Source organism: Palaemon carinicauda, chromosome 8 (assembly GCF_036898095.1).
Source record: "Palaemon carinicauda isolate YSFRI2023 chromosome 8, ASM3689809v2, whole genome shotgun sequence".
Classification (NCBI taxonomy): Eukaryota; Metazoa; Arthropoda; class Malacostraca; order Decapoda; family Palaemonidae; genus Palaemon; species Palaemon carinicauda.
In genome coordinates, this window is record NC_090732.1 from 156,984,996 (window position 1) to 157,010,526 (window position 25,531).

Sequence of the window (25,531 nt, forward strand, 5' to 3'; positions counted from 1 at the left end):
TCCTGTGTTTTCAAGGCTACTGAAGTATTTTGTAACCACTTCACTACTGCTCTGCAAAATACCCCAGCATACCACTTGAGAACCCCCTTCAATTGTCAGTATATCAACATTCCCTTGTAGCCAATAAAAAGGATATTATGATAATAGCAAAAATAATGATGGATGACGTCACGGTGTCCATCAGATATTTATTGGCAGAAATGAATAGTGGGTGGAGCTTCAGTAACTCTCTGGTAAACAATACCTTAGCTTAAACCCATCCAAATGTATAAAAACTTTTTCCTTAGTTAGGAACAAAAAATTACGTAGACATGTACGTTGCGTCTCTTTCCTACTATATTGTAAAACACTATCACGTATATGTAGCAGTGCTGAAGGGGTTAATGTTTATAAAGCAAACCGACACATTTCCCTTATGAATTTACTGTTTATAAAGTAAACTAATACATGTTTCAAGATTTTAATGTTTGTAAAGCCCACCAACATATTTTTCTCACTGAATATCTCATTGTAGATCAGAGGTATACTGCATTGGCTTGTGAGCTAAACTAGATGAGGGTAATAAACAGAAGTTCTCAAGTGTGATGCAGTATGTCTAGCTCCAAAAAGTCTAAGTGAATAAAGTTGATAACGTTATTCAGGTCGGATTGGTTGTAGGGCCCCAGCTAGGCACAGTGGTGACAATACTGCTGTGAAACTCAACATGGGGTTCAGTGTCAGCGAAGTAGGAAATGTGTGTTGACATTATACTGTACTGCAAAAGCATACTAGTAACCCAAATGCTACCTAACTAACCCCAAATCAGTTAGGCAGCTACACCTGAATGGAGAAGATGCCCCAACAATGGAGAGCTGAGACAAAGATAACAGGTTTTGGTTATTTGAATGGTGTACAGATCGCACAGGACTTATGACACTGGATGAACGATTTGACGAGGTGTAGAGCACGGAGCAAGAGCCTAATTGTATTATATACAGGAAATTGTCTTTTAGGCATCTACAAGGTGGTAAAAGGATAAATCCTAACCCCTGAATATCAATCATACTAACCATGGAACTACTGTAGTTTTACTAGAAAATTGTGGAACACTGGCTGGACCGAAAGTTGTCTATGTCACGAAGTTAAGGCCCAGATCACCTCCAAACTCAAAAATATTAATAAAAAAAACTATTTTACTTTGTAACTAGATATTTTCAGGGTACAGCTATATTACCATTACCAACACTATATGAGCATAAGAACTCAATATGTACGTTCTTTGCTAGTCTGACTCCGTACGTGTCCGTCGTCCCATGTGAATTGTGGTTTTAATTTTCTTATTTAAGATTCCCCCTTTTTGCATGTTATTACTAAAATATAAGGTAAACAACGTATAATTTAGTTTTTCCAAAATTCTCAAACAGATCAAGATATAAATTGATAATATGAGAATTTCAGGCCTTTTTAAAACTAAATTCTCTTTAGCGAAATTATTTGTTACTTTATATGAAAAAGCTTAATTACACAAGAAAGGCAAAATAAAAATATGTTAACGTGTAGTTTCAAAATTATTTAATAATTTTTTGAATTTTAGCAAATATTTGAAGCAGAAAAAAGTTAGTTTTGAGTAATTACACTTCAAAGTTTCCAATAACATGCGTGAACTTTTTATTATACGATACTTTGTTTATTGACATTATGATTGGTATAATTTTTGGATGCGACATTCTAAATAGTAATATATCGATATTCAATTTAATTTGTCGTTTACTGTAATAAATATAAATGATCTCTCCCTCTCTCTCTCTCTCTCTCTCTCTCTCTCTCTCTCTCTCTCTCTCTCTCTCTCTCTCTCTCTCTCTCTCAATCCATCCATCCAGAAAAGGGCTTGATGGATATATGAACTTGGCAAACAACATTCCTGTTAACCTCACTCAATGCACTGCTAATTAAGTTAAACCTTGCAAGACTTGACGATGATGGTGCAATAGAAGAAACTTTGAGACAATGAGTGAATGATCAGTAATTATCTGGCACCATAACATCCATGGTCACTGATTCCAATTGGAGTACAATTAATAAAAAATTAATAACTTAAGATAAGTTTAAAAAAATCAGAAATAAATAACTTAAAAAATGATGAAACATTTAAAATTTCATATACCATTTAAAAACAAGTAACAAGGCCAGCTTCCAATATGAATTCATAAATGCCACTGTCATCATGCAAAACATTTCCTCCAAGTATCCTAGAGAGGATGTACTTACCAACCTCATTACAAGCTACACAGAGAAATTGTTCTCTGATATCCAAAGGACTAGGACATTCAAACAGCTTTTATGAAAGATGCCACCTACAGCAACACACACCATAAGCAAATACTGAGTACCCAGAAATCTTTCCTTGAAAAAGGTAAAATCACTCTGCAGTGATGAAGGAGATAGGCAACCCCTTCGAAGAAAAATCAGCCGACATGCTAGTACTAGATACGAAGATCATTGGTGACCCAACTCTAGCTTAAATGGTAGCTAAATATTACCTCCAGGGCAAAGTAGTTTAATTAATTCATGGAAGGACTAGAGGATGAGGGTGACAGTTCTTTCTATAATAAAAAACAGCCGTTTCTTTCTTTACACAAGAACAGGCTGAGATAATTTCAATGGAAAAAGTACAGTATACTGTCAGTTATTCTCATGACTGTTCATCTCCTGCCAGATCAGATCATGTAACTTGCAAGAATTCTTCAAGCATGAGAATAAGTCACACCCTAGATCTCCATGTACTTCAATGACAATTTATGACTATGATAAGAAGACATCATACCAAAAGGGAAATACTATGGAGCCAGATACAAGCTGGTGGATATAGTCTTTGATGTATACAAGTAAAGTCTGAAATTCAAGACAAGGTCAAAAAGGGGAAAAATAAAGAAGAATATGACAAGAACAAGTAAGACACCAAGTAATTAGTAAAGCTTAATTTGTAATACAAGCAACAAAACTGAGCTTTTTCACTTTTTTGTGAAGATATGTGAAACATAGATGACAAATACAGTCATCGTCACTAAAGAAAAAGATACCAGTAGCAATACAATGAAATCTCTGGATCCAGTGTCCCAATGTAGTCATGATGAACCTGATACTCGAATACTTGCATACACCATGGATACAACAAATGATGGGAGAAAGTCCATCATCATTAAGGGCAATGGTACAGAGATGCTAGCCATAACTATACCTATGCTGTCATCCTTATAGGTAATAGATCTTGAGATAATGTGGATTTTTCTTGGCCAAGGAGCCAAGATTCAAAGAATTCCAGTCCATAAGGTGAGACCCTGTAATAGGTCTTAGGAATGCTACAGTGATCCCATACCTTCTGTGGGCAAGGGAAGAAATCTGCATGATAGACTTAGAACCATAGACATCTTAAAAGGAAGGACTGTCTACTGACATGCTCAGGTGCATCTCTAAAATTGGTCCTAGAGAGCCTATAAAATTGATGACACAGTCAAAATGGTAGATTTTTGAGGACAGCAGATTTAATGATGCTAACGTAAATGTACTAGGTCCTTTCAAAGGTCAATAGGTTAAACTTCAAAGTAAAAAAGCATAAGGCTAAAAAAGAGCCTAAAATGGACTCAGCTTGGGCTAAAGAGATTTTGGCATATTTTTATGGGTTTCAGGATCTGATAAATCCAATGGCTTCATCACCAATGACTGTAAAGGTCATATTTAGGGTCAAAAGATAAACTTTACAAGGTCAAATCACATAAATTTAATAAAAATGACACATTTGGAAGAAATTTGTATTTTTCCTAACAATACACACTTGTAGTTCTTTACATATGGGTAATGATATCAGTGGAAGCTTGCATACAGCTATAAAAACTTTTAACCAAGTGTCAACTACCATTCTAAATGCTACCAGTTGTAATGGGGAAAAACCCCCCAATCCAGCCTCACTCATACCTTCGTCACTTTTATTGCAGCCGGGAGTTTCCCTGGGGGAAGGTGATGGTGGGTAAAGTATGTGTAAAGAACTACAGGTTTGTATAGTTAAAAAAATTACAAATTACTTACCTTCTTTACATAGGAGACTCACTCTATGGTGGGAGGAAGTCCCTTCAACTGGTTGACACATTTTATCCAGGATCACTGTATCTGATCATGATGATGCAAGGGATGAGTATCTTGGCCCCTTGTAAACCAGTGGCCTGTCAATACCAGTGGGTTGACAGGCAGGGCAAAAGTGATTATGAGTGTAAGAATGTAACTGTGATTTTTATTGGTTATATATAACAACAGATTTGTGAGTACACACATTTAAGGACCAGATGTACCCACTCCTCATAAGATTGGGGACACAACAGAATATGTAAACATATATTTTAGCTATTGTATGAGCAATATGGGGCATACCTGCAGTTGAGGTCTCTGAAAGGAATTTGTTTCCATAAACTATCTTTTAAAAGTTAAACACTGAATGGCGTACGCATAAATGCATACAATTAGCTATCAAAGCCACGGGTTTCTTGATAAGAAAACATATCCTTGAGCTCTAAAGTTAAGAGTTATGCTAGTGCCCATGTGGTCAAATAAACCACCTATTCTACGTGATCAAGGCTCGCTGTGAGCCTAGATCGTGCTGCGATCCTGAATGTCGTTGTGTGTCTGAAATTCGTGGGGGGTTGAGAGATTGCTTGTTTCAAGTGAAAGTCTCAGGTGTAAGGCTAGCTTTCACCTTTGGTACTGTGATCCCGGCTTTGGTACTGTGATCCCGGCTCGCTGTGAGCTTCGATCGTGAGGTGCTGAAAAATCCCTTGTTTCAATCGAAACTCTCAGGTGAAAGGATAGCTTTCCCTTTTGGCACCAAGATCTAGGCTCAATGCAAGCATGGGTCGCAAGAGTAGAAAGATCACTTCCTTCAAGCAAAACTCTCAAGTGAAAGGGTAGCTTTCACCTTTTGCACAATCAGCCATTGAAACAGCTTCCCAAGATCTCCTAGGAGCTCCAGAGAGCTAGAACGTGAGGACACTTCTGAGCCACCTGTATAGATAAACTACCAGGCTAAGACAGCAGTTCCCAGTAGCAACTACATCTGCCGAAAAACCCCAAAAGATCGGAGAGCTCAGAGGGAGACTATGGCAAAACATATTTCCTGAGTGCGCTGAGAGTTAGCTTGTTAAATAAACTTCAGTCAGACGATCGGATCATGCAGCAACCCCTTCCAATACGCAAGGTTGAAAACTTGCTAGGACGCGTGTTGCTTACATGTGTCTGCCGACGGATCAACAAACACAGACGGAACAGACTTCCTCTTAGTGGTTTTCTGATCTTAAGACTTCAGGAAAGTAACTCCAAGGCTGTGAAAGTGTTCACCTTTAGCCAACATAAAGAAATAAAGGAGCCATGATCTTAACCAAGTCTCCAACCCAAGGACAATATCCTGAGACGCTGATGAGTTATACCAGGAATAATAGCAAGAGTAAAAGTTTCATTTCGCCCACGCCAGTATATGTGGAAGGAGACGTCTATTTTCAAACATGGCTCAGATTAAAAAAAGGAAGGTATGAGAGAGCGGAGGGGCAGTGCTTTTCCCAACTACCACTGGAAACAATCTGACACCTGTAAGAGTGGCTGCAAAGGAAAATAAAAGTGCTTACAGTCAGCACTCCCCTGCACATAACTCTGCAGCTGCGTATGTGAGCAGTAGAAGGTAAGGGACCAGTGGCATGGTCTGAACATTGTGGTGCAGAGCTTATACAATTGAAAATAGACAAACTGGTGACCATCTTGAAAAAACAGTAAAATCTTGAAAAATATTCTACTGTGCTTCATAAATATTAAACTCTACTTCAGTAGGCTTGAATACAGGAATCCATATCCAAATCCTACAAATCAGACAACTACAAATACTTCCGTCTATAAACAATGAGCCTAGTCGCTTCTGGTCAAAGAAAGACTTCTAAAACACTCAAATTAACTGCAAAGCAAAGTATTTCAAGAATACTTCCTATATTATTACCCACAAACAGCCATGAGTAAATTAGCTTGCAAACCTCAAATTTAAGGGTCTTTGTTTATAAGTTGTAATGATGGGCTCAAAAGAAAGTATTATATTCTACAACAAGGTTAGGTAACTGAGTAGTCTTATATAAGTCTAAATATCTTGAGGTATAAAAACTCATACTAAGCAAAACTAGAATCTATAATTAAATGGATTTAGTGAATATCTAAATAAAGCAGTCATTCTTAATAATAGTGATAAACAATACACGACACAACCATACGAAAATGAAGGAATTGAGAGGTATACTGTATACTCTATAGTCTTAAAAAGCTATTTCTGAATATTTTGAGAAAAAAGCCGTATAAGAACTTACCTTCAAACCAAGTTTTATAGTAGTTTCATCTATAAGATTTAAGTTGACATTAAACTCTTGAATTTGTTATTTACAACCGACACATTTGTGCTGCGCATAAGTTGAGGTTCAGCGATGTAATGACACCTCAAGAGTAATATCATTGTATATCTGCAGTGCTATTCTATCTTTGGTTTTAATAAATTAGTGTAAAATATTTGCTGGCCTTATCTTACTAATTATGGGTCTATTACATTCTATCTTATTTAAATTTGAAAACCAAACAAAAGAAGAACTGGCAATTTAATTTTGTTAAGTTTCACATATAAATTATACAAATACTGTACACCTGAAGATATTTGTTAAACTAACAATAGAAACCTATAAGAAAACACTAAAATAAAAAAAAAACATGAATTGGCTACAATCTTCACATTTACCAAATTTGTGACACACTTTCGGGTCCTGCAACAGCTTAACACTCACTCTTTCACTGTTGTCAGCTATGAAACATATAGAACATGTTCAGTTTAATTTGATATGCATTTTATGCATGCTGCATAAGATTTTTCCTAATTCTGACCATCCTTTGCATTCAGATCTTCCCAGTTTGTACCATCCCATATGCAGTACTAGGTATATCATAAATTCTACCAGTCAGGCCTTCTCCATCATAAGGCTCAATACTACACGGTATTCTATTAGTTTTATTCCAGCTGTAACCAGATTATGGAATGATCTTCCTAATCAGGTACAATACTTGAATCGGTGGAACTTCAGAAGTTAAAATTTGCAGCAAATGTTATGTTGAACAGGGTGATGTAAGTCTATCTTTACAGTTTATATATGACAGAGCTATTCTAACTTTTTTACTGACCTTAAAATATTCTATATTAATTACTCATTACTTCTCAAGTAGATTATTTAATTTCCTTATTTTCTTTACTCAATGGGTTATTTTTTCCTGTTGGAGCCCTTGGCCTTATAGCATCCTGCTTTTCCACTAAGGTTGTAGCTTAGCTAATAATAAGAATAAAAATAATAATAATAATAAAAAGTGATAACAATAAACTACAGTAGGAAAAGTCCATATTTATAATGCTCAACTCCTTGTAATTAATAATGCTGTAGTTAATTAATGCCCTTTTTCTCCTAAATGGTGGTTTCAAAGTTTTAATGCTAAATTGCCCTAAAATGCTAAATTGGCTATACTGTCTTCTGAGTACTTTGTATAAGGATTTCCTGAAGTAGATTAAGAAAACATGAATTTTTTAATAATATCCCATTTATTGTGCGGACTACGGGTTGGCGACTGCTGGTGAAATGGACCAAATGTGCTTGCTTAAGCAGAAAAAAAGAATGTTTTAGCAATAAAACAAACTGTTTTAATTAAAAAATCATTTGCAACATGGAATATAAACATTTTCCTAGCTATAAATGTAATAATCTGAATTTTCAAGATTCCACGCAGAGGTCTTGAGTGGCGCCCCTTAAAAACACTAAAATTGGCATAAAAAGATAAAAAATATAACATTTTGGGAGGAGCATACACATATTTGCTGTCCCATGTCAACTTTTAGCCTGAAGAAGCTATTTAACATGCACAACATGTTATTGTCATTAGACACTGGTCAAACTGCTTCAAGGGAAGGAAAGAAAACAGAAACATCTTTTTTCTTAAATAGTAATATCAACATTCCAAGCTTCCACAGACAAAAGTAATATGAACATCAGGGGAGTTTCATAGAAAAAATAGGAAAGGGAATCCATAGCATAAAAACAACTGGAAGGGCTAAATCTATGATAAATATAGAGCATAAAAAATGTTTGTTTAACATGTGTTAAAAGTCTTTATGGGACAGATTAGAAGTGACTGAGTAATCAACTGTCGACAAGTGGATGAGGGCTAGAGAGTTAGGAGGGCTAACTAATGTGCTACTTTTATTTTGTCATTAAAAAATTAATCACATATACCATCAACCAAACTATCATAATATCACAGACCTTTAATGTATGCATATTCTCTCTGGGAGTAGCACATTGTTGGTAGAAATCTGCAATAACTTGAGGAAAGCACTGCAGTGTATGATTGGCCCATGTATGAGGTGTATGAGTCATGACAGTCTTCAAGAAGTCGACACACCATCTTGCAGACTCACCTGTACTATCACAGCCTGTTAAAAGAAAAGATCTCTGAAGACATTATCCTTAATAATTTGAAATATTCTAATAAATGTTTGTTTTTATTGTCAGGGAATAAGTGTCTTTCCACTAAAGAAATATCGATAAGGGTGAACTTTAAATGAAAATTATTACAATTTCAGATTTTCCCAGAAAATGAAAGAAATAAAAATTCAATATTCTCACTAATAAATAATTTCACTTTAGTTGTGTAAAACAACATGTAATTAAATAGGGCAACATAATGAGACTGGTGTTATAATTTTTACAAAATTATTACAAATCTTAATGACTTCCATGAAAAAAGCAACATTGTTCAGAACAAGTCCAAATTACTTTCTATACAGCAAATAGCCACTATACCCACTTTTTATAGGATAAAATATTTCTGCAAACCAGAATATTTCATGTGAACATGTAAAGTACTTTTATGGCAAAGCAATAATCTTGATTTGTTTTCATTTTGAGTGAATATAAGTCTAACCATAAAAAAATACCTAATAAGATGCAAAGTAACTTTGATACAATTACAGTATGAGGGATGATAGACCATTTTACAAAGGTACAATTACACTTTTTTTCAAATAATTACCAGTAACATGTATTGCTCTTGCCATTGTCAATACAAGAACTCTATTTAGTTCTTCTGAGTCTGTGCTAATGAGGTTTGGTTTGGACTCTGGTGAAAAGAAACGAGTCAGACTTGGCATAACTTCTGAGTTCCCTAGTCCAGTAATCAAACGCAAAGCAACACTTTCCATGCTGCAAAGAAAAATGTCATTAAGATTACCAGCAAACAGGTAAAAGTCATTCAATACCAACACAACTAAGCAATTCCTAGTCTTCTATACATTTTGCCACAAAAATTTCAAACTAGATCTTGATCTATGATGCACTCACCATAAAAAGACCTTAACTTTAAATTCATCACAGCCTAGGAACTACAAACCTTTGAGATTTGGCTCTAAAAAACTAGGCTTGTAGCTTAGCTAATAATAATAATAATAATAATAATAATAATAATAATAATAATAATAATAATAATAATAATAGTAATAATGGAATAAAATCTCCTCCAAAAATCACACGTTTTTAAAAGTAATATGACATTCAGAAATAATTTGCATTTTTCCTAATGATACAAACCTTTAGCTACTTATATGTGCATTACTTTCAGTGAAGCTGAAAGAATGAGTCTATTATAATTTTAGCGAGGGTTAACTACACATTCCGCTAGTTAGCAGGGGGTAAGGGGTAGCTACGAGTAGATATCCCTCTCACTCACACACCTGTGACTGTGCGTCACTTTGCTTGGAGGTAGGATTTCATGGGGGAAAGGGGTTGGCGAGTAAGTTTGTGTAAACAGGTAAAAGTTTGTATCATTAGGAAAAATAAAAATCATTTCCAAATTCGTCATTTGTTCCATAACTGGAATATAAACCTACGGTATTCATAGGGGCATGACTCACCGAATAGGAGGGCGGTGTCACAATATAGGGGTGTTAAAGTAAATACATTAACAGAAGCTCAGACAAATTCTGGACAGCCGTTAACTGGATTAGGTAAGTGCGCATGAAATAGAGTGGCAGTTGCCGACCTATGACCTCATCTCAACGTTCCTGGGTAGTGTGGAAGTCCATTTAAGCAAATATCCTGTCATTGTTAGATATCTGCTGATCCAAGCACACGTGTACTGAATCTGTTTTCATGTCAACAGGTACAGTGGGGAGAGGTGACGTAAAGGAGGCGAGAACCGGTGGATGCAGTTGCATCACTGGCCACTGCTACCCAGAGGCAACACAAGCCCTCATAAGAACAGCTGGAAAGCCAAGAGTAGTTAGTTCAGGTCAAGCTCAAGTCGTGAGTGGGGAATCCATAACAGGCCATCCACAATGGTAGGCTAATCTCAGCCATGGTTGGCGTCAATACGCAACACGAGGCCCTTAGTTATAAGTCCTTGTAATGTATCTCTACTGTTTCCCCTTAAGTCCGTTCTACCCAGTTATGTCTGTATCTATTGAGTGAGTCAATGTTATCCACAATTATGAGCCCTCTACAGTAAACTGTTCCAGTAATTTAAAAGTCGGCTAGAGACTTACTGTATAATTCTTCTATTATATAATTTGAGATATTTAGAGTTCCATTGCCTATGTTATTAAAGAGATTCATTCATTCACTTTGCAGAAGATTTATGCTAATATTTCTGTGAAAATTAATTTAGACAATAAATCCTCTTTATGATGTAAAAGTCGTCTATTTCTCCGACTCCCATCATTTATTATTTAATTGCCACAAACTTAGTGACAAATTGGTGGCCTTACGGTGGATGAAGAGGATTAAAAATAAGTGTAATAGTGAGCAAAAGCCAGAGTGCCGCAGCTACTAAAAATACCCCTGAACAATGATGAAATAAGAAAAAGAATGAGAGGGAAACAAAGACACAAGAGAAGCAAGAAGTAGACATCTCAGAAGAAGAGAAAAGGAAAAACTCGGAAGACAAGGCCAGTTAAAAAAGCATAACGAAAGAAGATAAAGGACGAATGGATGTCCTTAGAAAAATTAAAAAGAAAATCCTGACAATGATGTCAAGAATAGTAGCAGCCAGGAGGGGTGGCATGAACGATCACTCACAGAGGACCAGCAGGGAAGAGACCTTAGCACCCTTCGGCCGAGACAGGCGGCCGGAACAGCTGATACCCAAGGGAGGAACCATTCGTGAGGAAACACACTCGTCCCCAAGAGGATAACACGGCAATGTTCCTGTGGGAAACAAAGACGGTACGCCCACAATTGACGATATGTCCAGTTTCCTGTCACGGGAGCAACAGCATCGAAACTTGCCAACGGTCCAAGAGCCTTCTATGAATCTCTATCAGCCGATCATCAGGAGCAGTTGGGTACTCGTAAATGGCTTAACTATGGAGAATTTCGTTGTGGAATCAACAGCAGCGGGCGCTGTGACAGACATGGCGCGCCCACAAAGGCCAAGGACAATCCCAAAAATTGGAAGAGATCCCAAACAGCAACTGTAGGATGAAGGACCCAAGGTGACCCACAGCAATCAACCTACACAAAGTTAAGTAACATGGTACAACATCTGTAGCTCCTAAGATTAACGAATATGCTGTAAGGTAGTGTAAAAGTGTATAGAGTAACAAAGTTCAATTTCATTTTCTTTATGTAATGTTAAAGTAAAATGAAGAACTCTAGTTTTGATTTAAAAAAGTAACTAGTCGAGTAAAATGTGTTCAGTGTTAACGATTCGAGTAAAGATTGATCTTTTCTTAAGAGAATAAATAGTCGTCAATGTTCTTGTTGCTGAGTGGATACATAAGAAATCATTCTTTACAATGTGTAAGCTGTGAATTTTCACTTCACAGTTTTAGGTTAAAGTAGTTTGTTCTTGTTATTTAATACCTTCGTTGCCAAACGTGTTAAATGTGATTTTTGGAAAAGAAGTATGGTCACATGTTGAAAAAATTCAGCGTTAACAATGATAACCGTTATTTAGTTCGAGGGAAGAAATGTTTCTATCACAGTTCAAATCTAGGGCTTAATCTATGAATTTCTTATCATCTCCTCTTTAACCCTTCTACACCCAATGGACGTATTTGTACATTTCACAAAACTCATCCCTTAACCCCCATGTACGTACCGGTACGCCCTTGCAAAAAACTGCTATTTGCATTATTCTTACATATTTCTGATAACTTTATGAGAAACTTCAGGCATTTTCCCAAAATAATGAGACCAACCTGACCTCTCTATGACAAAAACTAAGGCTGTCAGCACAATCTAAAAAAAAAATATTGCAAAACGTGCTTGAAAAAGAAAAACGCCTGGGAGTTAAGGGTTGGAAAGTTTCAAATAGCATTGGGGGTAAAAGGGTTAAGCATGTACTTAGTAAACTTATGGTGAAAGAAGTATAATTTAGGTACATCGATACATACATACATACATACATATACCAAAGGCACTTCCCCCAATTTTGGGGGGTAGCCGACATCAACAAGAAACAAAACAAAAAAGGGGACCTCTACTCTCTACTTTCCTCCAGCCTAACCAGGGACTCAGCCGAGTTCAGCTGGTACATCGATAAATTGGGAAATTAGTGTTGCAATGTTTGTTCTTATGTCACACACCATATTGTCAATGACTAGTGGCCTACTTAATACATTATGAAATGTTTTAAAAAGAAAGTGTTAAATTAGTGTTTGTCAGTTTTTGACTGAAGATCATCCTGATTAACGAAGATGAGTTTGTTAACATACTGTAATAGTCAAAGTGATTTCAGTTGCCAACAAGTTTGTTAAGTAATTAATATTTTGTCATGTGTTTGATTTAAGGACCTCTCATTTATAAATAAAGAGTCTTACAAGTAATTTGTGTCACTAGTGCTTCGGTCTGAGTAATGAAATTGAGTAGTTAACAAATTATTTTAAGAAAGTAACGTCAAATTAATTAACAGGGAGCATGAATACATTTTAAATCTAAAGGGTACATGATTAGAGTCAGAGGAAATAAATGAAAGGAATGATTAGTCTGTGTGAACCCGAGTAAAGCATTATGTCAGTCACTGTGCGAAGAGCACATTGTGAGATAGCATTTTTTTTTTCTTACTGAAAAGAAATTTAAAATACTAATAAGTAACATAATTTCTTTGAATTAAAAGTCAGAATTGAATCTTTGTTTTTTAACGCTGTAAAGAATTGTGTATTGAAAAATCATGATACGTAAGGAATTAATTGTTATTAGTTGCTATCTGGCAAAGTGATACCAAGAACGAAATTAGAATTCTTACTTAGATCTGTCCGTTTCTGTTAACTCGCAAAAACGAAGTACAGTAATTAACATGAAAAATCCAGGAAATGAACAAACAATAAAGAACAAGTTGCCGTAGACTTTTTCTGTTTGTGTATGATGAATAAAGTAAATGTTTAGAATGTGTATAAGAATAGCTATGTATGACACAGTAGTTATAAAAGTTGTGATAGCAGTTAGAATTTCATAAGACATGTTTCAGCAATAATCGCCCATCAGACAAATTTCTGAACAACAATGTAGAACCATTTACAAACAATGAGCAATTCAGAAAACAATTGTGACCTAAAATTTTGTCTGTTATTGTTAAAAAACATACTAACCTAATGTTTGCGTTACATGCATAAGAAAACATAAGCTACATGCAATGTCAGCGTAAGCTCTGAGAGGCGCCGTGTGTTTGGAAAACAGCTTGGTTTAGCATTAAAATGACAAATTCGAAGATAATTTGTATTTTTCCTAACCATACAAACCTTAGCTATTTACAAAGGGTATTACTTTTAGCGTAGCTGAAATGGCGAGCCATTAGAATTTAACGAGGGTGTATTACCCCCGCGCTAGTTAGCGGGGGGTAGGGGAGTGGTAGCTAGCTACCCCTCCTTCCCCTCACACACACGTGAATACTCACTTTCACTTAGAGGTAGGACTTGTCTTGGGGGACAGGGCTGGCGGGCAAATATGTGTAAATAGCTAAGGTTTGTATGGTTAGGAAAAATACAAATTATCTTCGAATTTGTCATTTGTTCCGTAACCGAAATACAAACCACGCTATTTACAAAGGGTGACTTATCCCTTAGGAAGGGTGGAAAGTCCCCAGCCATACTGGCTTTGGCTTTACCCGGGGACTCAGAATCCGAGTGAGTCGCACTCGAGAAAAGGAGTCCCTGCACCTCACAAGTTCCTTGCTCCGCAAGGAACCATGTGGCCTACGTAAGCTTGTGTGTGAAGGAAGAAGTGTGACTCGTCCTAGGCAGTTGACCTGGAGTTCCAGAAGGAACTCTGGGTTAGGACGTTCCCAATACCACCTCGTCAGGGTATGGGGGACGCGACAGTATTGACTCAATACTCGGAACACAAGGAAGCATGGTTTACCTGCAGAGGTTCGAGGTCAGCTATGCAGAGACCAGGATGCTGCTTCCCTGTAGAGGGGATGATGAAGAAAGAAGTAAGGGCCAGACATACTTCTTTCGTTCATGCAGACTAAAACCTGATAACAATGCCCTCAACCTTCTGCTACCTGTCCAAAAGGGAGCCTGAGGTTAGACCAGCTGTTGTGTAGCCACCACAGAGCGATAGAAAACGTATCGAGACTCCTGTGGGTCACGCCCTGCAGGAAGCGGGCTGCGAAGGTCATTAGACGCTTCCAGACTCCAGCTTGTAGCACCTGCGTCACAGAGTAGTATTACTCGAAGGCAAGGGACGTTGCGATGTATCCAACATCGTGCTGTAGGGCGACGTGACGGGGGAGGGTCTGAAGACAGGACGAGATGAATGTCCTTGAGTCCGGGCTGAAGAGGTATACTGGTGACTCTCCCCCCATGTCCTCCTTGTGTTCCCAAATCGGCTGCAACTGAGGACAAACTGCAGCTGTTCCCAGCGCTAACCTCTCGATTCCTTACTGGCAAGAAAGAGAAGGTCTTGGGACATCAGACACAGAATGGAGACTCGAAATCTTGAATGAATCGGACCGAAGGGCCGGGACCCTCAGATTCTGAGTCTAGCCAACAACTCAGGAGCGAGCCTGAATGTTGCCTTCCCCTCTTCCTTAGAAAGGGGGGAGTAGTAAGAGACCAAGAAGATTGCTTACACACTGGCCGTGGCCAGAGTGAGCAGAAGACCCAAGGCGGAATACAATCCGAGGCCTGTCGTAAAAGGGGTCTTGAGAAGATCTCTTAAAGGACTAAAAGTCCGAGCCATGCTCCAAGTTGGAGGTCTTCCTCCGACTAGGGCAGGGACGATCGTAGCTTCGCATGAGCGAGGATAGATCCAGCGGGCAGGAAAGTTATCCCTTGAAGCCTGAAGGTCAGGGAAAGGCTGAGCGACAGGCTTCATTGCCGAGAGCGGAAAGGAGTTTCCTCCCGCCGAAAGGCAATAAGACTGTTATTGCTGGAGAAGAGGCCTCAAGGTAAGGGGTATATCTCCCACGGCACCAACCACCTTAGACTCTTCACTTTGCCTGGGAGACCCCTGTGGATGACTATCGCAGATGACGCGACCTCCGTACCGCGACTGTAGCGGGTTGTCTCTTCTAGAGGAAGAAGCGTAGTGTCTCCAGGCATGAAGCCGAAGCGACGTCCCGGTTCGGGAGAGATGTCGCAGTGTGGTTGCTTGAGTAGTCTGCGCCGTGGGAGAAGCTCTCCCGGGAGTTCCGTCAGGGGAAGCAGAGGGTCCAGAAACCGTTCTGCGCGTAGTCCCAGTGGAGCTCTCCCATTGAAAGGTTGACAGACAACCTGGTCTTGTTGAGGCCCATTGTCCGCAGACAAAAAGGAGGGAAGACGCAGGCGTCGAAGTTGTCCCACCATCACCGGAATGCATCTTGCCAATGTCTCGGGGACTGAGACTGGGGGGAAGACTAGCGGAAGCTTGAGGTTCCAAGCTGTCGCGATCAGGTCCCCCAGACCAGCACTTGCTGGTTACCCAAGGTCAAAGACCCCTAGGTACACTCTCTCTATGAGGCTCTGCTCGGATAGTCTGAGAGAAACATTCCCCTGCCTGGAATGAGAGAGCCGATGGTGGTATTGAGAGAATCTCAATCATCCCGGTATCTCTACTGCAAGATGTGAAGGTGTGAAAATGCGTCCCCTGCTGGTTAGAATGAAGTCGACGCGCAACGGGGACACTCGGCAGTAGCTGTAGGATCTGAAGAGGGGCCAGACTAAGGTCCCTAAGCCTGCCTGAATGATGGAGAGGTATCCTTCAGGTCTTGACCATAGGCCTGGACCGGAACATGCCCCCCCCCCTTTCCTTTGACGAGTCCGAGAACCGCATCAAGAATGTGGGGAAAGGACGAGAATATCCACTACCATCAAGAGGCGCCATAGGTCAACACCCATTGCAGGTCTAATAGTTCCGCTGGTCCCATAGGGCCAGGGAGTCCGGTTAAACATGCCTGAAGCCACCGGAACTTGGATCGCCCCACATGGAACTTATCCTGAGGCGACCGTTCGGACTATAGACGGGTCAATGAGGAAAGAAGAACTAGGAAACGTTCCAAGGTAGGGCTGAAAGCTCTGCTTGACTGAGAACAGGTACTGCGACTCTCCTCAGTCTTGCCACAGTCAACCGAAAGGAAGGCTCGGAGGATGTGGTAACAGAATCTGGCGTCCCCAGGTGGTCACCCATCCAAGTACCGACGTTGCTTAACCTCGCTGGATGGACGAGAAGCGGGGTTTCCAATGTGGTAAGGCGGTTGACTCAATATCATGGCCAGATACTCCAGATGTTGAGGCAGAGGAAGAGAAGGCTCCAAGCAAAATACCATGAGCCCACACTCCTGGTAAGCATCCGGAAGCTTGTCCCGGCGCTGAAGAAGGTCGAAACCCGAGCCTACAGGAGTTGACCAGTCCTCCAAACAGCAGAGGGGGCGGAAGCCTGCCCCTGAGCGGCCAAGAGGAAGGCAGGGAGAGTTCTCTGGGGAAACAAACCTGCTATGCCACGGCGGGATAGCCACACTGCATCATAAGCAGGAATACTTGCAGTCTAGGCTGAATTCGACGAGCACCCTGGAAGATGGATGGAATGGAAACTGAAAGTACCCGTCCTTCCGATCCAGGGATTTTAAGGAGTCCTGTCGCCTCGTTACCAGTCTGATCGATTCTGCTGGCCGAAGTTTGTTCGACAAACATGATCTGGGCTGAGAGGTCGACTATGGACATCCCCTCTCAGATCCTTCCTTACAAGAAAGGATCGACTGAGGGGGCCGGGGGTGAAGCCGTCGATGATCCTAAGGAAGACCTTCGCCTAAGGTATGGATCATTCTGCCCAACCGGGCAATTCTGCTGACGCTATGGCATAGAAGTTCAGAGACACTGAATTCGCTGACAGAGACGGCAGGTGCGATATCCTTGGCTACTCACAGAGAATATGCGGGAATGGGCATCGGGAAGCTGTCATTCGGATGAGTAACCTTAAGCATCCTCCCAGCGAAAAACCTGCAATCCTAGAGTTCGTGAACTCCTTTTAGGACTATGCCCCCCCGGGGGAGTCTCCCGTGCCATCTGTTCCTGACAGGAGAAAACTGCAATTGGACACCTTGTCCCAGTTGTCGTAGCCGATAACTTAGGCCGACGTGGTTGAAAGAAAAGGCGCTGGAGCCCTGCAGAGTCTGGAAGAAAGCGCCTTGGCGGAGTGAAACCGGAAGTCGATTTACTCCGCACAGCAGCTGTCTAAGTCTCTGTCCTTGGGCACAAACAAACTCTTCTCAAGGATGGAAGGGTGTCTGAGGTCGTCGACCTCCACAGATGAGACACCCGAAGGAAGCCCTCAGTCAGCGCGTCCAGATGGTACAACATCGAGCTTGTCCGCAAGTTAGATACTAACGACGAAAGGCCAAGGTGCCTGAGCTCGAGAGGAGGAAAGTACCCTTGATCTTCCTGTAGCTTCCTTGAACCAAACCTCGGGCCGTAACCGAGGAGGGAAAGAACCTGGTAAGCTCCCAGAGGAAGAGGTAAGCAGTCCCCCCCCCCCCCCCCCCGCCAAAGATCCTTCCAGGGAATGACGGGGAAGGGCTAACCCAGGTTCAGGAATAGAGGAGTGTTGTTCAGATCTCTCTTAAGTTTCTCCTATTCTGCAAGTGCCATGCTCTGTGTTTACGGGGTGAGACAGTGTTCTGGAAATACGCTCCAGAAGAACTCGCCAGGCTGGTCATGCTGCGAAAACCCCATTGGGAATCGTGGTCGCAATTGCCCTGGAGCTCGCGCGACGGGAATTCCTGGTGGTCGGCGGGCGATAACCCATAGACGAACAATGGATACTGCAAGAAATAAGCCGACATTTGTGCGAAGAAACACTGTAGGTTCGCGCGACGGAACATCATCCGTCTGCGCGATGGAAAAAACCGTTGGTTCACTCGTGTGCGAACATTGGAGAGCATGAGCGTGGCTGTGCGGTTGCACGGGCGAGTGGTCGTGCGGTTGCACGGGCGAGTGGTCGTGCGGTTGTACGGGCGAGCGGTCACGCGGTTGCACGGGCGAGCGGTCGCGCGGTTGCACGGGCGAGCGGTCGCGCGGTTGCACGGGCGCGCAGGCGAGCGGTCGCGCTGGCGCGCAGGCGAGCGGTCGCGTGGGCGAGCGGTCGCGCGGGCGAGCGGTCGCGCTGGCGCGCAGGCGAGCGGTCGCGCGGGCGCGCAGGCGAGCGGTCGCGCGGGCGCGCAGGCGAGCGGTCGTGAGGGTGGGCAGGTGGATGAGAGCGAGTCCGAGGCGGCGAACGCAAGCGTTAGCGCGATGGCGAGGAAACGCACTGCCGCGTGGGCGAGGAGGACTGCTGGCGATATGGATCAACAAGCGATCGGTGGTGAGCGCTAACTCACAGGTTGGCGATGGCGCGTTGTGATATGCCGACGCGATGGTCGAGCAGTATGCGCAGGTGAGCGATCGTGTGAAGGTGAGCGATCGCGAGCAGTGATCAGCATGCGCAGGGTCGCGCGATGGTGGTCAGCATGCCAGGGTCTCACGATGGCGATCAGCATGCGCAGGTTGGTGGTCGCGCGATGGCGAACAGCCTCTGCAGGTAGGCGATCGCGTGATGGCGAACAGCATACGCAGTTGAGGGTCGCGCGATGGTGATCAGCATGCGCAGGGTTGAGCGATGGTGATCAGCATCCGCAGGTGTGCGGTCGCGCGATGGCGATCAGCATCCGCAGTTGAGGGTCGTGCGATGGCGATCAGCATCCGCCGTTGAGGGTCGCGCGATGGCGATCAGCATCCGCAGTTGAGGGTAGCGCGATTGTGATCAGCATCCGCAGTTGAGGGTCGCGCGATGGCGATCAGCATCCACAGTTTGAGGGTCGCGCGATGGCGATCAGCATCCGCAGTTTGAGGGTCGCGCGATGGCGATCAGCATCCGCAGTTGAGGGTTGTGCGATGGCGATCAGCATCCGCAGTTGAGGGTTGTGCGATGGCGATCAGCATCCGTAGTTGAGGGTCGCGCGATGGTGATCAGCATGCACAGGTGAGCTAGTAGCTGGCGAACCATGTTCCTTCAGAAGTGTTGGAGAACGTTGGCGCGCCGGCTGTAACATACGTGGGCGATCCGGAGATCGCTGGCGGGCTGATGATCGCTGACGAGCTGATGATCGCTGGCGAGCTGATGATCGCTGGCGAGCTGATGATCGCTGACGAGCAGAAGGCTACGCGTGGAAGCCTGCGCAAAGAAGAAGAGTCATTGACCCCGACCTGAACCGAAGTTCTAGATCGCGAGGGCGAACGTGGGCGCACAGGGCACGTAACAGGAACCAACAGGAACTGCAGGGAAGATCATCTTGAAAGCGCTGACGAACAGGAGAGCGCTGATGAGCAGGAGGGCGCGCAGGGAAACCCTGACACGCAAGGGAAGAACCCCCGTGGGGGCAACCCTTTGCCCCGAAGGGATCGTTGTCCGCCGGGAGACTGATGTCCGTCGGAAGACCGCTGTCCGTCGGGCAGACCGTTGTCCGTCGGGAAGACCGTTGCCCGTCGGAAGACGAGATCAGACTGCTGTCCATCTGCACCAAGGCGGAAGATCGAGAAAAAGGAGTTGTAGGCTGCAAACGGAGATCCAAAAAGGCGCCTCAAGCACCCTTATAGGGAGATGAGAGGCCCTTACGACGAGGCGGACGGTGGGCCTTACGGCGAGGGAGGCCAACAGCAACAGAAGAAACCTCCGAAGAGGAGTCTCTATGAGTGTACTCTCTCGCGAACGAAAGAGAAACACTTCGTGGAAGAGACTGGTCAGCCAGTGACCTAAAAGGAGCAATCCTCCGAAGAGGAGCTCCTGCAGTTGCCCAGCCCCTTGAGCGAAACTGCAGGTGCGACCGCTCAGCACCAAGAGCATAGTCGCACGAAAAAAAGGCAAGAGAAGAACCCCCCAAAAGGGGAAAAACTCAAGCCTGGACAGGAAAAACTTCCCTCGGAAGGAAAGTTATCCGCCCAAGGAGGCAAGCCTCCTGACTGTTCTAAAATGAACTGGAGAGCTGTCCGTCGACACGGGAGTACTACCAGTAGAAGGAGACACGCCCCTGACGAAAATACAAGGGGGGAGGCAGCAACAGCCGAATCCCCAGGACTCCACCAGACAGCTCACACTGTTGCTATATTACAGAAACGAACTATATCGGTAACTGTAAATAAATAAAACAAATAATATTAGTACACATTCATTCCCCCGGGAAGACTCCGAAGAGGAATCCCGAGGAAAAGGAACAAGAATTACACAACAGGCACGTGCCCTCACAACCACTTACACTCGCGGAAGGAGAGTTGTAACCAAAACAGAATTATAACAATTATAATTATGTAACTATGTAATTATGTAATTTAAAAATGAATGAACACTAAAGAAAGAACGAAAACCCCGAAAGGAATCGTTCTAAACAAAAAACAACTACAATTAGATTCATAACTAATTGATACAAACGTACGGCGTAGCAACCCCCCACACGGAAAGGAAGCTAGGCTACAAGGGCGTAGTAACACGTAGTAAAAGGGTGAACGACCTCAAGAGAGAGAGAGAAAGAGAGAAAGACATAAGTCAAACTCGATCGCCACCCATAAAATACGCCGTGGTGGCCTAACTGCCGAGGCCTCCACGTAGATATCGTACACTACACACACACATCTGAAAAGGAAACTTACTTATTCCTATACTCAAATATATATACAAACATGAAAACATGTTTACATATATATTGAGTAAATGAAAAGTAAGCGATTAAGTAAAGACAAAACAGACAATGGCTGCCAAGCGAGGACCAAGACAGAGACGTCTGTCACAGTCCGAGCCAAAAGTTAAAGTGAGTATTCACGTGTGTGTGAGGGGGAGGAGGGGTAGCTAGCTACCACTCCCCTACCCCCCGCTAACTAGCGCGGGGGTAATACACCCTCGTTAAATTCTAATGGCTCGCCATTTCAGCTACGCTAAAAGTAATACCCTTTGTAAATAGCGTGGTTTGTATTTCGGTTACGGAACAACTCAGATTTCATGAGACACAGAAAGATAGGAATAGTGACATAACCAATAACTTTAGGAATAAGGGAAATTCCAAAATACATTTAGGGGATACAAGTAAATATTTCATGCAATGAGTTTTTAAGCAGAAGTATGCTCTCTGATTAACATGAGAGGATTGGATTATCAGGATAAACTTGAAGTTAGAGATTAAAATAAAAGTAGCTATACTGTTGCCCGTCATTAATTAATTAATGTCTGATAAGAAAAAGTAACAGATGTTCTTATGTTTTTAGTGTAAGGAAAAAGCATATTTATATCAAATTACTGTATATAAAAAAGGTGATTTTATTTGTAATTAAATGATTTTGTAAATCACTGAAAGGAATTCCACTAATTTAAGCTTTGTGTTGTTTAAAGACAGTATTAAGAGGCTAGTTTAGTTGATTTGCTGACATATGTAAGTTTCAGTAACTTGTCTGAAAGCAACAGGGACTGTCGTTGATGTAGACAACATGTTGTTTTCTGTTTTGTTGTTTGCTGTTTCCTAGTTTCATTTATGCCATAATACCTCGTTGGATATGTATAATTTAAGGACGTAATTTTAAGTTTTGAGCGATCAGTTTTGTTTTCAATTTTCATTTTATTTGCATGCTATAGTCAAGTTGTTTCTTTTTCTGATATCATTTTTAGTTATGAGACTTCTGCTAGATAAGTAATGTAAAAAATTATGAGATTTGTGTAAAAGTTGTGCCGAGTGAAAGAAGGTAAAAGATAAGCTGCTGATGTCCTAGATGGGAAATGCTTTCCTCTGTGAAAGATTTTGAGGATTGAGGCAGAATGACTTGGCCCATGTAAGCCTTGTGCGTGAAGAATTGTGTTAACATACGCTCGAGAGAGAGAGAGAGAGAGAGAGAGAGAGAGAGAGAGAGAGAGAGAGAGAGAGAGAGAGAGAGAGAGAGAGAGAGAGAGAGAGAGAGAGCATCAGTATGATTGCAGAATGAAATGAAAAACAAAGAGGTTGGAATGACTAAGCAATAAATGATTTCTTCATCTGATAATGTCAAGAGTTTTGCAAAATAATTCTGTGGAAAATTAGGTAAGAGAGATTTAGCTTTTTTACCTAACAATTAGAATTTCAGTTACAATATTTTTATCTTGGTTAGTTTGCAGAATAAATTGCTACCACCTATTCTTTAGGGGAGTTAGGCTCATGCTGAATGTGTTTCTTTATTTAACTATGCAAATTGAAGTATGTATGTGATTTTGTTATTCATTACTTCAGCAATGTGAGTAAATATCTTTTGCTTTTTGGAGATTGCCTAAAAAGTTTAGTTACTGAACCATTTGGACAGGCTATGAGGAATGTGTTATGTTCTGAATAAAGTTGGACATAATTTGTGAACAGCTTAACTATAGAGAAATTCTACGCAGTCAGATTTTGACGTAAATTTGTGTTGTCCACCTTGTCGCATTTTTTATTGTTTGAGTTTTAACGTAGACCTGATCAGAATCATTTTCCCTATCCTTAATTGCACTAGGAAGTTTCAAATTCAAATTAGTTCTCTTTGATGGGTTGCTAACGCAAGAGTCCGTGTTTGCATAATGTAGAGCAAATCTGAATGAATAAATTTTCAAGAATGATTGTTATTTGATATTTGCCAGATTTTGACGAAAATTTGTGTTGTCCACCTTGTTGCATTTTGTATTGTTTGAGTTTTAACGTACACCTGATCAGATTCATTTTCCCTATCCTCAATTGCACTAGGAAGTTTCAAATTCAAATTAGTTCTCATTGATGGGTTGCTAACTCAAGAGTCCGTGTTTGCATAATGTAGAGCAAATCTAAATGAATAAATTTTCAAGAATGATTGTTATTTGATGTTTGCCAGATTTTGAGTTCGGACTAGTTTGAGTACGTGCGACAGAGATAAGACAGCACAGAATAAGAGTAGGGGAGTGTTGTGAAACATAATGTGTGTGAAGTGCATTTTCTGATGCAAAAATAGTGCCAAAAAGCATATTTGTAGTCATTGACACAAACGATGTGTCAGCAGTTTGCCCAGTTTGGAATTCGAACTATTAGGCATCCAGAGTTTGAAAATATACACCAGATGACGTTGTCATCCTAACTTTTGAGAGAGAGAGAGAGAGAGAGAGAGAGAGAGAGAGAGAGAGAGAGAGAGAGAGAGAGAGAGAGAGAGAGAGAGAGAGAGAGAGAGAGAGAGAGAGAGAGAGAGAGTGTTAATGACAACATTTTACACAATAACAAACCTCCACTGAAAATAATAACATTGAATCAGCCCTGTCAAATCAGCTATGACAAATGCCCTACAATGAAATGTCCAATTTTCATGTCTGGCAGGAGAGGATGGTATATGATATGCAACCCCCCAAAATCACAGCAATTATGGGCTCATCATTTTCAATAGACACGAATCTGAATTAATTACATAAAAAACTTCCTTAAAATTGGGAAGCTTTTCAACTCCTTACTCGCATACATACTAGAGTGGCTATGCAGTCTGACATTCCAGTTCCAGTTTCATTGCCAATATCTATTTGGCTATATCACTAACACCAGTGCAGTAGTACCAACTCGACCTATTCTGCCAAATATTTTTCCAAACAATTTAGTACATACGTGTAACTTAACAGGAAATAAAGACACCTCTTGAAAATTCCAAATTCTAATAAAGCAGTAGTACCAACTCGACCTTTTCTGCCAAATGTTTTTAAAACAATTTAGTATATACCTGTAACTTAAGAAAATAATGACAACTCCTAAATCTTTCAAATTCTAATACTAAATTACCTATCTTTTTAAATTACTAAATGATGTTAAACCGTGAAAGGTCGACCCGTAGGGTGTGGGAGACATGGATTATAAGTAGTTCTTAGTATTAATAAATGTGTGATTTTCTTTGTGGTGTCAACTATTGGCTCTATTTGGCATCACGGGAAAAGAAGGATTGGAGAAAGTGGGGGGGGAAGAAAATATTTTTCTATTTTTCTATGAGGTCAGGAAGCTGGTAGCTTCAACAGTTTAAGCCTGATGACTCCCCAAGGAAAGGGTCATTGATATAGTAATTAGCTTAAATATCACTATCACAGTGATAAAAAAACAACTGACTAGGTCATTAAAAGTAACGTACACAGACACACTCAAGCTTGTACAGTTACAAATTTCTACATTAAAAAATAATTACACATCCTCAGCAGATGTACCGTATAAGCATTAAATACATCATTCAAAGTTGCATTTTGAAACTATTCAAGAAAAACGACAAAATAAAAGACAAAATACACACCCTCTTGATTACCCTTTAAAGGAAACTCTAGTGTAAATTCAAGAAAATACTACTAAAATCAGTAATTCTGAGCCTACATACATATCACTGAAGAAATTTTAAACAAAACTTTTAAAGACTACTAACCATAAATGCAGCTGTGTAATTTGAGTCATGGTATTTAGTGGTACAGCTGCCATGTGGTGAATAGTTGACAGGAACTGAACACGGTACTGTGGTGGTGAGTGATGAATGCGATGAATGAACATCTCTAGTAATGCATGAAGGATGCTCCAAACATGGCTCTTGAACACTAATGATAACAGGTTGGCTGAAAGAAAATTGAAAACTTTAAAATAAATCTTCTCATAAGGACAAATTTACTATTTCTAGAGTCCCTAAATTTAATCAAAGAAGAATGTCCAAGAGTTAAATTACTACAGGTAGTAGTCGACTTATTACTATCATTATTATCATTAGATAAGCTACAACCCTTTTTTGTTAAAGCAGGGTGCTATAAGCCCAAGGGCACCAACAGGGAAAAATAGCCCAATGAGGAAAGGAAATAAGGAAGTAAACTATATGAGAAGTAAAGTACAATTAAAATGAAATATCTAAAGAACAGTAACAACATTAAAACAAATCTTTTATATATAAACTATAAAAGGGCTAATGTCACCCTTTTCAACACCCTTGCAAGTTTGAACTTCTGAAGTTCTACCGATTCAACGACCCGATTAAAAGATCATTCCA

The 25,531-nt window shown here is 41.1% G+C and overlaps 1 protein-coding gene across 1 annotated transcript in view; it reads right to left on the reverse strand.

Moving 5' to 3' along the window:
- Positions 1-25,531, reverse strand: part of LOC137646049 (mediator of RNA polymerase II transcription subunit 23-like) — a 714,542-nt gene that overhangs the window by 129,167 nt on the left and 559,844 nt on the right. The window contains exons 14-16 of the mRNA XM_068379200.1: positions 24,926-25,109; positions 9,118-9,287; positions 8,349-8,518 (exon numbers count right to left, since the gene is read on the reverse strand). Coding sequence (XP_068235301.1) covers positions 8,349-8,518; positions 9,118-9,287; positions 24,926-25,109 — 524 coding nt within the window. The remainder of the gene's footprint in view (positions 1-8,348; positions 8,519-9,117; positions 9,288-24,925; positions 25,110-25,531) is intronic.